The following is a 13,848-nucleotide window of genomic DNA, read 5'->3' on the forward strand; positions in this document are numbered from 1 at the left end:
TCTGGCGTCATGCGCGCTGCACAGGACGCAATAAACACAATACCATTGCCGGTATATTGGCTGAAATGAGGAAGCTCGGAGAGAAGGATTACTCCTCGCCTCGAAAATTTCGCGAGAGATTGTTCCCGTTGGAATCCTTCAATTTTCGATTGAATTCAAATCCTTAAATATTCAATCTTCAGTTGAACGCAAAATTGACATTTTTCTATTTACAGTTCAGCTCTAATGTTTCAATTTTCTATTTCATCCGGGTGTCTCAATTTTCGCTTTCGTTCATATCCTTCAATTTCCAATTTCATACAGATCTCACAATTTTCAATTTCATTCGATTCTTTCAGTTCGAAATTGAATACGAATCTCTAAATTTTCAATTCCATTCGAATCTCTCAATTTTCAATTGATTTCCAATCTTCCAATCTTCAATTGAATTCAAGATGTACAGATACCCATCATCCTAATTCTATATGACTTTAATCAACAACAATAAATACTACCATTCAGAATTGTTAAAAACTATCAAGACATCAAGCAACACAATGTTTAATAATGTTCCTCAAGATCCCGCGTAACCCAAGTAGGTACCGCGTTATTAGAGGGTTGCTTGTGCTGGCCGTTGTTATTTTTCACATAAATAACGAAAATAAACATGCGAAATGAATCTCTGTGCACGTCTCTATCTCACGATTCTATCCCATATAATACGTGCGCAAATTTGTTTTGGAAACAATGCTATACGATGCATTATGTTTCACATGTTACTGCATAAATGATGAAAAGTAGAAAAGAGTAACAATGGTGATACGGAAATAACGATTAAAATAAAGCTCAACTGAATTTCGCAGCATTAATCGTACCGTTGACGCAAATCAAGCAGAAAATATTCAGTATTATATGGAGCGTTTACATGAACAACGCGTTAATTTGATTAAACCGTTAATTGGATGATATTCAGAACATAAACACTTACGCAAACATAATCCAAGGTAAATACAATTAATGTTCCACATCGTTGAACATCGAAACAACGGAATTTACAATAATACAAATATCACGATTGAATGAAAACGAATGAATCAGTAATATATATAAAAAGAGAGAGTTACAGAAAGTTGACCTTGGACACTGAAGAACGGTTAATTTGTTCTTACGTTGACAAGTTAGTACAAATTGGACGAGCAAACAGAAATCAAGTTTATCAATAAATCACACGACCCTTAGTTTATCTTTTATATATTTTATAGATTTATTAATAACTATTAGATTCGTTATCAACTATTATATATTACAGCTACGTCAAGTATCTGAAAAACGAATCTCAGTTTCTAGCTTTATTAAATTGTTATTTACTGATACTTTTGTATCAGACACTCATTATTCGCAACATATCAAAACCTTTTGTAACTAGCTTTTTCATTACGGTAACCTAGAATATAGGAGCGTGCACGATGTACCAGATAACAATGCTATATTGTCTTACAAAATTAATGTTGCTTGCAACGCACGGTATTACGGTTTATAGATTCACGGTGCTTCTATGCATCTATAAGTTGCTACTGCAATCGAGAAGAAAGTAATTTTACAGAGATAATATATCGAGCAAAAATATAAAAAGCACAAAACGAAAAAAATATCATATTAAATTATTCGATTGAATTATATTATTATTACTCCACGTTCGTCTAGCTAAATATCACCTCATTGGGTAGCATTATTTATAATATAGAAATGTTTTCAAATAATCGTCGTTTAATCAAGTAAACTATAGCAATCCGATTTGTTAAATTTTACATTCAATCTGTTAAGTGTTTCATCCATAGTTCTGTGTTGCGAGTGTACCACAGTTAACCCAATGCCTTATGATTTATTTCTCAACTGTAATCGATACAACCATGTCATTAATAATTTATTGAAACAGAAAACAATTCGATGCAAATTCCATCTCGCGTTTGCTCCAAAGTATAACTGATAACAGAACAATAATATTTCATTTCCATTCGAAAGAATTAACATTTATATTCGTTAAATTTAAAATCTATTTAAAATATATGGTACACGCCAATTTCTCTAAGAAAATATTTTTATGAGTCACGAAGATTGATATGCGTTACAAGGAACATAAAAGAACAATATCAAAATATATAAAAATGACCAAAAACTTGAATATAAGTTAATACTTTGCACTCGAAAGGCGACTCACAGTCGTTTTGGTCGATCCAGGAAATTGACAAAGTGTGATGTATAACATTAATCCTTTGCACTCGAAGCTTTCTCTCACTAATATTATCAGCAATTCGAACGAATTTTAATAGAAAAAGCATATTAACATATAAATAAATGTTATGCACGTGAAATGAAAAGTCATAGACGTATTTTATTGTTTTTCATAGATTATAGATATAAATCTTATAATATATTTAAAGACAAAGTTGTACAGTTCGTAACGGGAAATTTTAAATGGCTCTGCTCCAGAGCGCTCGAGTTGAAAAGGTTAAAGTTCATTTAACATAATTATCCATGAAATCTTAAAATAGAATCTATCCCTTGATTTCTATATTATTTATATTACTGTTAGTTATAAAACCTACCACTGATGTTTCATTAGAAAATGAAGAATATATCTAGCGAAACTGTTCGAGTGCAAAGGGTTAATACTTTATTAACCCTCTATGGGCCGAATTTTTGTTCATGATTGTAACAAAATCTATGCAATACAAAATTAATAAATATCCACATATGAATACGAATTAACAATGTATTCAGTAGTTTCAATAATTTCATCAAACAAATATATTTTGTAACTTTCAAGTTACAATGTCGTTAACCGTTTGGACGCTAAACAACTTTTTTAGACATTTACCAAAAATGCGGAAGTGATTAGATGTGTATGCAAAAAAATTGATAAGAGTACTTATCTAATCAGATCCCAAATATTGTGTTATTACAAAAAAATATCAAAAAATAACATTTATTCAAATAAATTTACTTTGATTTATTTCTTGAGAAACATAGTAAGAAAATTATAATTGATACTTATAAACAGAAGCGCCTCCGCGCTCTCCGCAATTTTGGCACAATACAAGAAGAGCGCTATAGCGCTCCTCAGCACTCAAACGGTTAAACATTCACGCCTAAGCATATAAAAGTTGAAGTTAACTAATTACTGAATTCTATTCACCACTTCGAGTGCAAAATGAAATAAATCAAAAAGATGCCAATATACTGATACGTGACTTCGATGTCACATAGGCCTACAGAGGGTTAAAAAAATCAATACAGTTCAGAAGTAGAATATAACGGAAACTTCCGTGGCACGGAACGCGTTATTCCTTAGCAGTTCAGATGGTTTTGTAATCTATCAGCAACTACAACTAATTTTTATAGTATCCCTAGCGAAAATGAAAAATGCTGTAACATTTCTTCGATCTTTTATTTTCCTTCCTAGCGCAAAATTTGGATGTGTGAGAAATCTAATAATTGTAGAGTAGTTTCTTTAAGATTCATTAAAATATCTAATATTATTCCTGGTGCAATATTGGAGCTTACAGAGTTGAAAGGGTTAAGAATTCGCGAGCGCACGCGTCACAATTTACGGGCGTAAACAAGAGAATAAAAAAAAAAGAACAGGGACGATGAAATAAGTTCGCCGGTTGCATTTGTTTCGTTATACGGCCTGTCAAAAGCCGGAATATATCAGTCAAGATATTACCTCATGCAAATTCCTCCAGGTGCTCCTGGAAGAGCCTATAGTTGCATATGTATAGAAGTACGCGCGCAGTTGTTTCGCGTAGTGGTGCGGCAACCTGAAGAATGAACGTTGAAACACGCGAACGTATGAGATACGAGCATCAGCCACCGCCATTCCGGAAGGATTGCGTGTGACAGTGCAAAGGTATAATATCTTTCCCAGCTTTTCAGTTTCGCTTTCGACCTCCTTATACCGCAGCGATGCGATTAATGGCATTAAATAGTACACAAATCACGCGCCGTTTCTTCAGATGATTCCCACTGTGTATACCGGGTGATCCTACTGGGTCATCCCGGTGAATCGAAATATTGACGATCGGACGGCGGCGTTAGCAGTGTCGCCTCGGAATGCAAAGGTCATTCCACATTGAGAAACAATTAACATTAAAACTGCCGGACGGGTTAAAATTACCCATTCCTGATTTCTTATTTTTCATAATTATTAATACTAAATTTTCGGACATTTACCGTACAGTTTATTCCATCGTTCTTAGAAAAATTGATGTTCGTTCACTGCAATCTTGGGAATTAGTAGACAATTAGGATACATATTTGTGTAACAATCGAAATCAACCCAAATATTTATTAACCCCTTACGATTTAATTCTCAAATATGATCGATACAACTACTTTATTATTAATAATTTATTAAGAAAAAGAACAGATTTAGAAACATATTCTTTATGAATTTTTGCTCCAAAGTATAATAATTAATAATACAAGAATAATATTAACCCTTAGCACTCCAGGTTGTTTAGTAATCTATCAGCAGCTGCAACTAATTTTTATAGTATTCCCAGCGAAAATGAGAAATGCTATAACATCTCTTCGCTTTTTATTTTCCTTCTTAGTACAAAATTTGGATGTGCGGAAAATCGAATAATTTTAGGGTAATTTCTTTAAGATTCATTAAAATATTTCATATTATAACTGGTGCAATATTGGAGCCTACAGAGTTCAAAGGGTTTACACGTTGAATGCCGCACGATTTCATAGAGCAAAGTACTCAAATCGAGAAAATATAATATTAAATCATGTGATTGATTTGCATTATTATTATTGCATGTTCATCTAGCTGAATGTCAACGTATTAGGCAGCATTATTTATAATATAGAAATCTTTTCAAATAATCATAGTTTAACTGAGTGAACTATAGTAATTCGGTTGGGGGTCACTGGTGACCTCCACGGCAGTCAACGAGTTAAATTCACTTTTGACACTAACCACCGAGCAGTTAAATCGACTTTTCGAAATTCCTTGATAGAAATTCCAAGAGTGCATTTATTGAGACTTCAATTGAATTGCAATTCAGTTTGCGTATCGTTAAATGAATTTTTATAATAATTCCTCGGAGAAACATCTGTTATCCTTTTAATAATTGCAAAAAGAGGAAATCAGGAATGGTTCGTTCTTACCCGTCTGGTAGTTTTAGTGTTAAAGATATGTTTATTTTTTTGAACTTACTGTGAAATGTGTTTTTTAAATTATTGTTGGATTTATTTGTGAAAAATTGAAACGAACGAATTGTTGCTTTAACTTTGAATATATCATTTGATCGTTAATAATTGCGATAAGTATTATCTTTGTTATTTATAGATTATTTACGTATACGGTGTAATTTGGTTAAAGTTTCGTTTGCTTTTATGTTTAGAGATTAAAGGGATATAGAAAATATTGCATTATTTATACCCAATTATTTCTTTGTTTATTTATACAGGTTTGATTTGTAAGAAATTATTTGTTTATTTGTTTAGAATGATTAAATGCGATCCAATCGAATTGGAATTGTGATAACAATTCAATGTAACTGACAACTCTTTATCATGTTGACTGCCACGGTGGTCACTGGTGACCGAAGCTTCCAAATTGTTCGACAACAATAACAATAAGAAAATCGATGTCAAATAAAAATATTTCATATTACGATACAAAACGCTCGAAATTCTCATGGCAGTCAATATGTCAACTTCGAATTTTTCGAGCGTTGAAATATCTAGTTCCTGGTTGCAGTAGTACGAGCAGGTAACTGGTCAGGTCAGTTGCGTGCTAATAATCAAGATTTTTTGTGGGTCAATTACTCGCGATAAGTTAACAAATCGTTTACGCTGCGCTTTAATACGAGACATTAAAAAAAAGAGATATGCGCAGGTTAACGCGATAAAACGTTGAGAAGTATCCTTCGCATTGATTCGACAAGATTAAACCACGTGTCACTTTAATTAGCATGAAACGATACGAAATTTTGTTCCACCTAAAATCCTCAGTTTGATTAATACAATATTACCATTCAAAATGGCTGCGAATCAAATTGAGACGAATTTGTAAATTAATCGGAAGCGCTTACAATGCTCGGTGGCTATTTTGAAAGCGATAATCATACCTAACCGTCAGTTTACATTGGTAAACAGGTTCCTTTCACTAGTGTTCGTTTCTTTTTTAAATAGGAACATAGTGTAATAATTTTGGAAAGTACACAAACAGCCGATTATCAATTTACATCGATCGCATTTACTCTGGTTCTATAATATCGTATCAAACTCGTGGCGAGAATGTCAAACTAAATTCAACAAGTCTGGATATTATTTCTTTACTTTTATGTGTCAGACTAGTAAAGATTTTAATGCTAACTTAAATATGTCTACAATTTTTCTCTATTTTCCTAATTTATCAAACATAAATATTACTCAATCCTTGTGAATCCAAATGAAATATTATTCTTCTGTTATCAATTATTATACTTTAAAGCAAACCTAGACGTAAAATAATCTAGAATTTTGTCTATTTTCCAACGTATCGATCATAGTTGAGAAATAAATTTTCTCCATGGAATTAATATAAACTAAACATTACTTTTCTATTATCTATCGCCAATCTCTCTACAAATCTACAAGATTCAAACTTCAGAGCAACGGCAGACAAAAAAAAATCAATATCAAATTCTCTCCTAAGAAATTACTAACGATAAAGTGATTCTATCAAGCGCGCTAAAGAAAAACACTCAGAAAACACCATAATGATTTTAATCCGTTTTTTCTCTATTTACATTCGGGTGGAAGTTATTTATCGATTCAACCTCGTCCGAATAGAACTCGCCGTTCCCGAATATAATCACGGGATCGCGTTATGTAAACGTTGAATGGTAGATGGTTCAGACGACATTGTATCCGCGCGGCGCGTGTAACGGCCGCGAGCTAGATCGTGTAAATTACAGGAAACTCGGCTTGTAGGTAGACCCCAGAGTGCTGCGCTAGACGAAGGCGGGAATGGATGTAGGTACACAATGGCGCCCGTGGTAAGAACATAATATCTCTCTTTGCATTTCAACTTCGACTCTGCTCGGGAAGATTTCCTATCGGTATAATACCCGGGATAATGTCGGGGAAAGGATTAAAACGCGCGATAGTGTGCAGACAGCACGATCACCATGGCTCGCGAGTTGGGATTGTATTGTAGTTTGAAGTTTTCCGATATTCCCACGCGTTTCTGTATGCGTAATTAGTTCGTACGTATGCTATTTCATTAGCTGCTTGACGAAACTGCTGGTTTAGATTGCAATTAGGTGTCTGACGTCTACGCAAGTCCTCTTTTATTAGCAAATTAATTGTTGTTACTGTTATTGATATTATTTTTATTATGTCTTAGTGTTATTATTGTTGTTATTGTTATTATTGTTGTCGTTACTCGGGTTGTTACTGTTGTTACTGTTATTGTTACTTATTAATTGGTAGATACCTGTTATTTGTTAATATTATATGTTTTTATTGTTATTAATGTTGTTGTTGTCACTGTTACATTATTTTTCGCAAACTTTTCGTATTGAACTGAAGACTTGCGAAAGCTATATTGAACTTTAATTATGAACTTATGAATTTAGACTCCATTGAAGTTCAAAGTTTGGGGTTGACCTTGATAAAACGTGGATTTTTCAACGAAAAATTAGTCGAATGAGATTTTGTGTATTCGAAATGAATTCCGTTTATAATATCGAGTCAGACTCGTAATTATTTATTTATTTATCATATAAATGAAACGTTATTTATCTGTTATCAATCTTTAACCTTTGAACCACAGAATAAGCATAGAATTCTTTTCTTTTTCTACTAAATTGTCCACTGTGGTAGTTTTATTCAGCACAATTGTGACAGAAATCATAGGAGCCAATACACACATCCACGGAAATACAACGAGATTACAATTATTAATGTATTTTCATTTGAAACGGTCGTTTCGAGCTGCGCAGTGTCCCTTTTAAAATAACCTCTTGCCAACAAACAATCGCGAGTCCTGAAAATTGAATGTTTTTATTAAGACACTCGATTTGATTTTACATTCAAGGATTACTTCATTGTTCGTGCCAACGGAACAGCTTTACAGTAGATTTTATTTAAATATAATATTCGCACAATGCAAACGAAACAATGTAAAACATCCATTGTGTATTTTTCGATTTGTTCGACCATCGTGAAAATTCGTACCGCGGCCATTGTGTTTTACATTTTTTGTTCCGAAACTTTTCTCCATCCAACCGTCCTATAATAAATCCGAAGCGATCCCTGTTTTGCGATTACATCGGTTTTCTCCGTACAGAAAAGATCATTTAACCTTTCGCGATCTATTAACCCTAATCGGACCACGATGTGACTTTTAGTGAAATTTGAACTTTTTACTGAAATTTTTTTATTATTTCATATTGCATTTCAAAAGTTCTTTGGGGCTTTTAAAATTTCGGCCCTATAAACAAAAACAATAACATTTTAATTATTCCTTTTATTCTCTTAATTGACTGAGAGTCTCATCGTGGTATGATTCGTTATAAAAACACAACAGCGTTCACCGCTAAACAGCTTGAATTTTGACATAAGCATGCACGGAACCTGCGAAACGAAGAAGTGATCACAAACTAACACTAAAATCATCAGAAACTACCGTCATCTGTTAACGTGTCGAATGCCGCACGATTTCATAGAGCACATGAAATGTAAAAGATAAAATATTTAATCATTCGATTGAATTGAATGATTCATATTGCACGTACACCTAGCTGAATGTCACCCCATTAGGTAGCATTATTTATAATATCGACATATTTTCAAATAATCGTTTAATCGAGTGAACCACAGTAATTCGATGAACACTAGAACCACCGAGCAGTCAAATTGTCTTTTTCAAATTGCTCTATGGAAACTAAATAGTGCGACTATTGAGACTTCAATCGATTTGCAATGTAGTTTGTGCATTGCTAAATCAATGTCTCTAATAATTTCTCAAAGGAGCATCCTTTACTTTCTCAATAACTGGAAAAAAAATCATGAATAGGTAATTTTGACCCATTCGGTAACTCTAGTGTTAAGCAGCTCTGCTTGAAGCAAATAAAAACTGGAAAATCGAGATTTATCACAGCTATCGTTCTAACTTCCATGTATCTTACAGATCCAACAACACTTGATTTGTTTAATACATCACCAAGTACATTGATTTTTTAATCTGCACAGAGAGGAACCATAATAAACTTTGAAAAGGAATTCTCACTATTTTTCTTGCCTACGTGTTATCAATAACAACACAGATTTTATAAGAAATACTTAACATCTGAACAGTACCATACACTTCTACTATAAGCTCCAAAATTTCTTTCTACTATATTTACTATATTCCCAGTTTCCACCGTACCATTATTTCCATCTAAATCGTTTAGATACAACGGCAAAAAAAAACAGGTATACGTCGATAACGGAATATTCCGCGCGCCACGCGATGCAAATGGGTTAATGAAAGCTGCAGCTTTTCTATTAACGAAAGATATAGTCCGAATTTTCGTCGATCGCCGGGGCATCGTTTTATTTTTTGTACCGGTGTGTATCGTGGATGACGGAGTTCCTCGTCGCCGATGATAAAAGCCGGCAATTTTGAAACGAGGACGCTGTGAAGGATCACATCGACGATAACGCTGTTTAATTTAGCGCAAACTGTATTTTATCGGGGCCGATAAAATCGAATACAACGTCCGACCGAACGGCGCGGATGATCAGCGGCTATTAAATAAAAATTCCCGGCCGGGTAATTGAAGCAACAATAATGCACGCCGCGATGCGCCGTTGTAACGGATCAGCCGGGATACTCCGAAGATTCTACGAATCGAGCGAACGGCCCGCGGCACGCGTAATGGAATTATTGTGTCAACAATTTATCCGGGTTCGCTGGGGAAAAAAGCGATCGCGGAATACGCACGAATCCGCAATTATCTCCGTTTATTCCCGGGAATTCGAAATTCCCTGAGTCCGAGGTTCAAGATTGATATGTACTTATCATTTATACACAGGTCTCTTGTGTTTGCTTCATTCGGCTGGGAATTGAATCTGTTCGTGCACGCTGTCCAGGCAATATTATTGGACGTTGCGTAACACTTTCACACGCCGAATTAACTTTGTGTGAAATAGTTGGGATGAAAAAAGGCCTCCTTCTTTTCTCGGTTGGAAGTGGACTGTATTTGTTGATTGATAATGAGTGAAAGGAGTGCGTATATGTGTACAAAGTTGATGCGTGTGTTTGGCCAGTGAGTACAGCGTGATTTGTAATTAACTTATGCTGACTACATGTCTGTCTGCTTTATCGCGAGTCTGTAATTCTATATATATAAAAATAGTGCTGCAGGACGGTGTCCTTAGTGTCAAATCGGAAAGCCGAACGATCGGGGTATTGCCGATGACAGTCTTTTAGCCTACGCCCACGTTACTTGTCGTGGAGGTAGGGGGTAGGTCGTCCCTTCTGACCTCCAAGGGTACCGGTAGCTGCGCGCTCGGGGTTTAACCAATTCGAGACGGCGATTTTTTTCGAACACGGTCCACAGGAGCGAAATTTTGTCACGGGGCTCTCCAATTAAGTTTTTTAAAACCTCTAGACGATAGTCGTAAAAACTCAATTTTCTTATTGTTGGGGAGTATGTTTATTTTGTTTTTCTATACTTTAAAGATACTATTCATTCAAAACAAGTCTTATCTCGACGACTACTTTACTCAGAATAACTCATAAATGCTCATTATTATTATTGCACACACGGTGTGCAATCGATCTCGAATGGGTTAAGTGGTTGAGCTGCCGTTTTTTATGATGTCAACTGCTGGTCAGTTATAACACCGGATGGTAAAATGCAGCTAGCAATGAAACGCCTCCAAAATTTACTTATGTTATGTTAGACATGAGCGAGCATAATTGTTTATTCCATAAATCTACTCGCACCGACGGCTGTGTCGCACCCCAATAAACCGTAAAATTACTTTAGCTGAGTTTTTCTTTTAACGCGTTAAGCACAACGAGAATCTTGACCATTTTTCTGTACGGTTATCCTTTTTAGCAAAAAAAACTAGCAATGATTATTCTAAACTATTATCAACTTAGTCACGTGATTAAACATTTTGACTCGATATTGATTATCTTGCATGTTACGATTGTTTTTAAGTAATTCAGAATCAGTCTTCAGTGACGTAGCATTTAACGTGTTAAAGTCAGTATATTCTTATAAACAACGTTTTATAAATAGTATGTATTTAGATTTACTCTTGTGCATCGTGATGTTACGTTATGCCTATAAATATTTGTAACGCCTTATGAATATTTTTTGTGTTCAATATGTATCTGATGTATAAATTCAAAATTGAAGGAATGTGGAAATTATTGTTTCGAATGACTTTTATAGAATTCTTTGTTAATTCTTTTTGTTAGCTCTATACTAACTATAATTATTAACTGTAAGCTGTATTAACTAAAAGTTAATAACTAAATTTTATAGCTTATAGTTAATTAAAGAATCAAGTTTTAGTTAACAAAAAGAATTAATAAACAGTTATATAAAAATCACTACCATCCGAAACAATAACTTCCACGTTCCTTTAATTTTGAATTTATATGTTAGATAATTATGAACTAATTATTAACTATAAGCAATAAAACTTAGTTATTAACTCTTGGTTAATACAGCTTATAGTTAATAATTATAGTTAACATATCTATTTTAATATAACTCTCTCGAACAATCTAATTATTTTCAAAAATAAGATTATACTTACAATGTGTATTCTCACGAAATCATCTTATTACAATCGACGAAAGCAATTAAGGGAATGATTTACGAGAAACGCCCTGAATATAGACAAAGTTTCAAAAACCAACATTCGAAGTTCAGCGTAGCATTTGAATTAACATTCAAAATCATAGACTTTACAAGACATTCTCCCGTAGAGGATGAGAAAAGCATTTCGAAAATCAATAAGCTCGAACCAGCCGTTGCAACAATTTCCCCCGTCGAATTCGCGGACTCAAATTTGTTTAGTTTGTCAGATTTTACGTGTAAATCGGAGGCAACGTCCGTACGCCGACGTACATTTATTATTGTATAAACATACATGCCGACATGAAAATAATAATGCGCAATTTATCAACGGAATCGCAGCCGGCCAGTAAATGTCGATACATCTGCGCGGGCTCGGTCAACTTTACAACGATTTGAAACGGTGCCAAATTTTTGCAGGAACCGGGAGGTGAACCGCTATAAATTACTCGTGTCTCCCGTTCCGTGTGGATATCAATTATCAGCTACGTGTCCTGGAACACGTTAAAAGTATTAACCGTTTTCAACCTATCTACAGCGCCGGTACAAAAGACTGGGATTACTGGCTGGTAACGAGAAAATTTGCGCATTTGTCATCTACGACGTGGATCTGCGTTACACGGACTATCAGCTCGAGTAATGCAAGCCTTCGAGGCGTAATATTTTCCATGGGGTGCGGCAGTTATTATTATCGCGTTTTGAGTGTTGCAGGATATTATTCGTCAATGTCGAATCACCTCGAAATTCCCATACACCGTTCTCTGAAACGGGAATTCGTTTTTCTTGTCGTGGACTTCATTATTTTGAAACTAGAAGTGAAACTGGGATTGAAACTATAGTGCCTATAAAGTTTCACTATGAATATTCATTGTTTATTGAGAATAAATGGTTTGATGTACACGTTTGTCAGTGATGATTCTTTTTGTGATTACGAGGATGTGTTTGAAGCAATATTAACCTTTTGCGCTCGAGAGGCGACCCACAGTCGCCATTTGGTTTGATACAGTAAAATTCGAAAGTCTGATATTCAATATTAAAATCCATGTAACGTAATTATCCATGATACGTTAAAATAGAATAGTTCTATCCCTTAATTTCTATATTATCTATATTAATATTAATTACAAAACATATCATTGATATTTCATTAGAAAATTAGGAATATATCTATCGAAACAATTCTCGAGTGCAAAGGGTTAACAATATACCGAGCGGTTCGATTAACTTTTCGAAATTCCTCTATAGCAACTTCAAGAGTACATCTATCGAGACTTTCATTGATTTATAATTCAACTTGCGTATTACTAGATCCATTTCTTTAATCATTTCTCTAATTTCTGTCGTCTTTTTAATAATTGTAAAAAGAAACAATCAGAAATGAGTCATTTTGACCCATCTGGTAGGTTTAGTGTTAAGGATTTGATAAAACTATATTCTGTTCGAAGTGTGATCTTATTGCTTGAAAGTGAATAGATTGTTTAAAGGACCTGTATTACAATGAAGCATTGATGATTTCACTTTTCATTAGATACAGTTAATTTTCCCATGCTTCGAGTGACTCTGTGTGTTCATATTGGAAGACTGATGAACCAACTTTTTGCGGAGCAGATATTTGAATATTAATCCTTTCGGGATGTCGACATTTCTGATGAGATTTTCATGTTTGGAAGACTAAGCCGCGAACAAATGATTTAAGTACTCAAACAGCACGAGATCAGCTCGCGGCTTTCTTTTTTTCTATTCATTAAGCAATTGGTATAGAATTTAGCTTCGTCTAAAGGTTTTCATTTCAAAGGATCTTCGTCCGCGACGAGTTAATGAATTTGCGATACAATGAAAGTATAATAATTATTTACATAGATAGTATAATATAGATTGAATTAATCATTACTGTGTCAAACATCACACTAAAATAAGGTCGTCGGTCGAATTCTGTACCAAACGATCAAAAATGGAAGAATTAACCCTCTGTCGTTAATGATCATATGAGATTATTGAC

General features: G+C 34.3%; 1 protein-coding gene across 3 annotated transcripts in view; it reads left to right on the plus strand.

Moving 5' to 3' along the window:
* Positions 1-13,848, plus strand: part of LOC116427618 (opioid-binding protein/cell adhesion molecule homolog) — a 250,072-nt gene that overhangs the window by 162,406 nt on the left and 73,818 nt on the right. The window contains exon 6 of one of the 3 annotated variants that reach the window (XM_076366481.1): positions 6,973-7,037. The exons of the other annotated variants lie outside the window; for them this stretch is intronic. Coding sequence (XP_076222596.1) covers positions 6,973-7,037 — 65 coding nt within the window. The remainder of the gene's footprint in view (positions 1-6,972; positions 7,038-13,848) is intronic. 3 annotated transcript variants of the gene reach the window in all.

The sequence above is a fragment of the Nomia melanderi genome, chromosome 1 (assembly GCF_051020985.1).
Source record: "Nomia melanderi isolate GNS246 chromosome 1, iyNomMela1, whole genome shotgun sequence".
NCBI lineage: Eukaryota > Metazoa > Arthropoda > Insecta > Hymenoptera > Halictidae > Nomia > Nomia melanderi.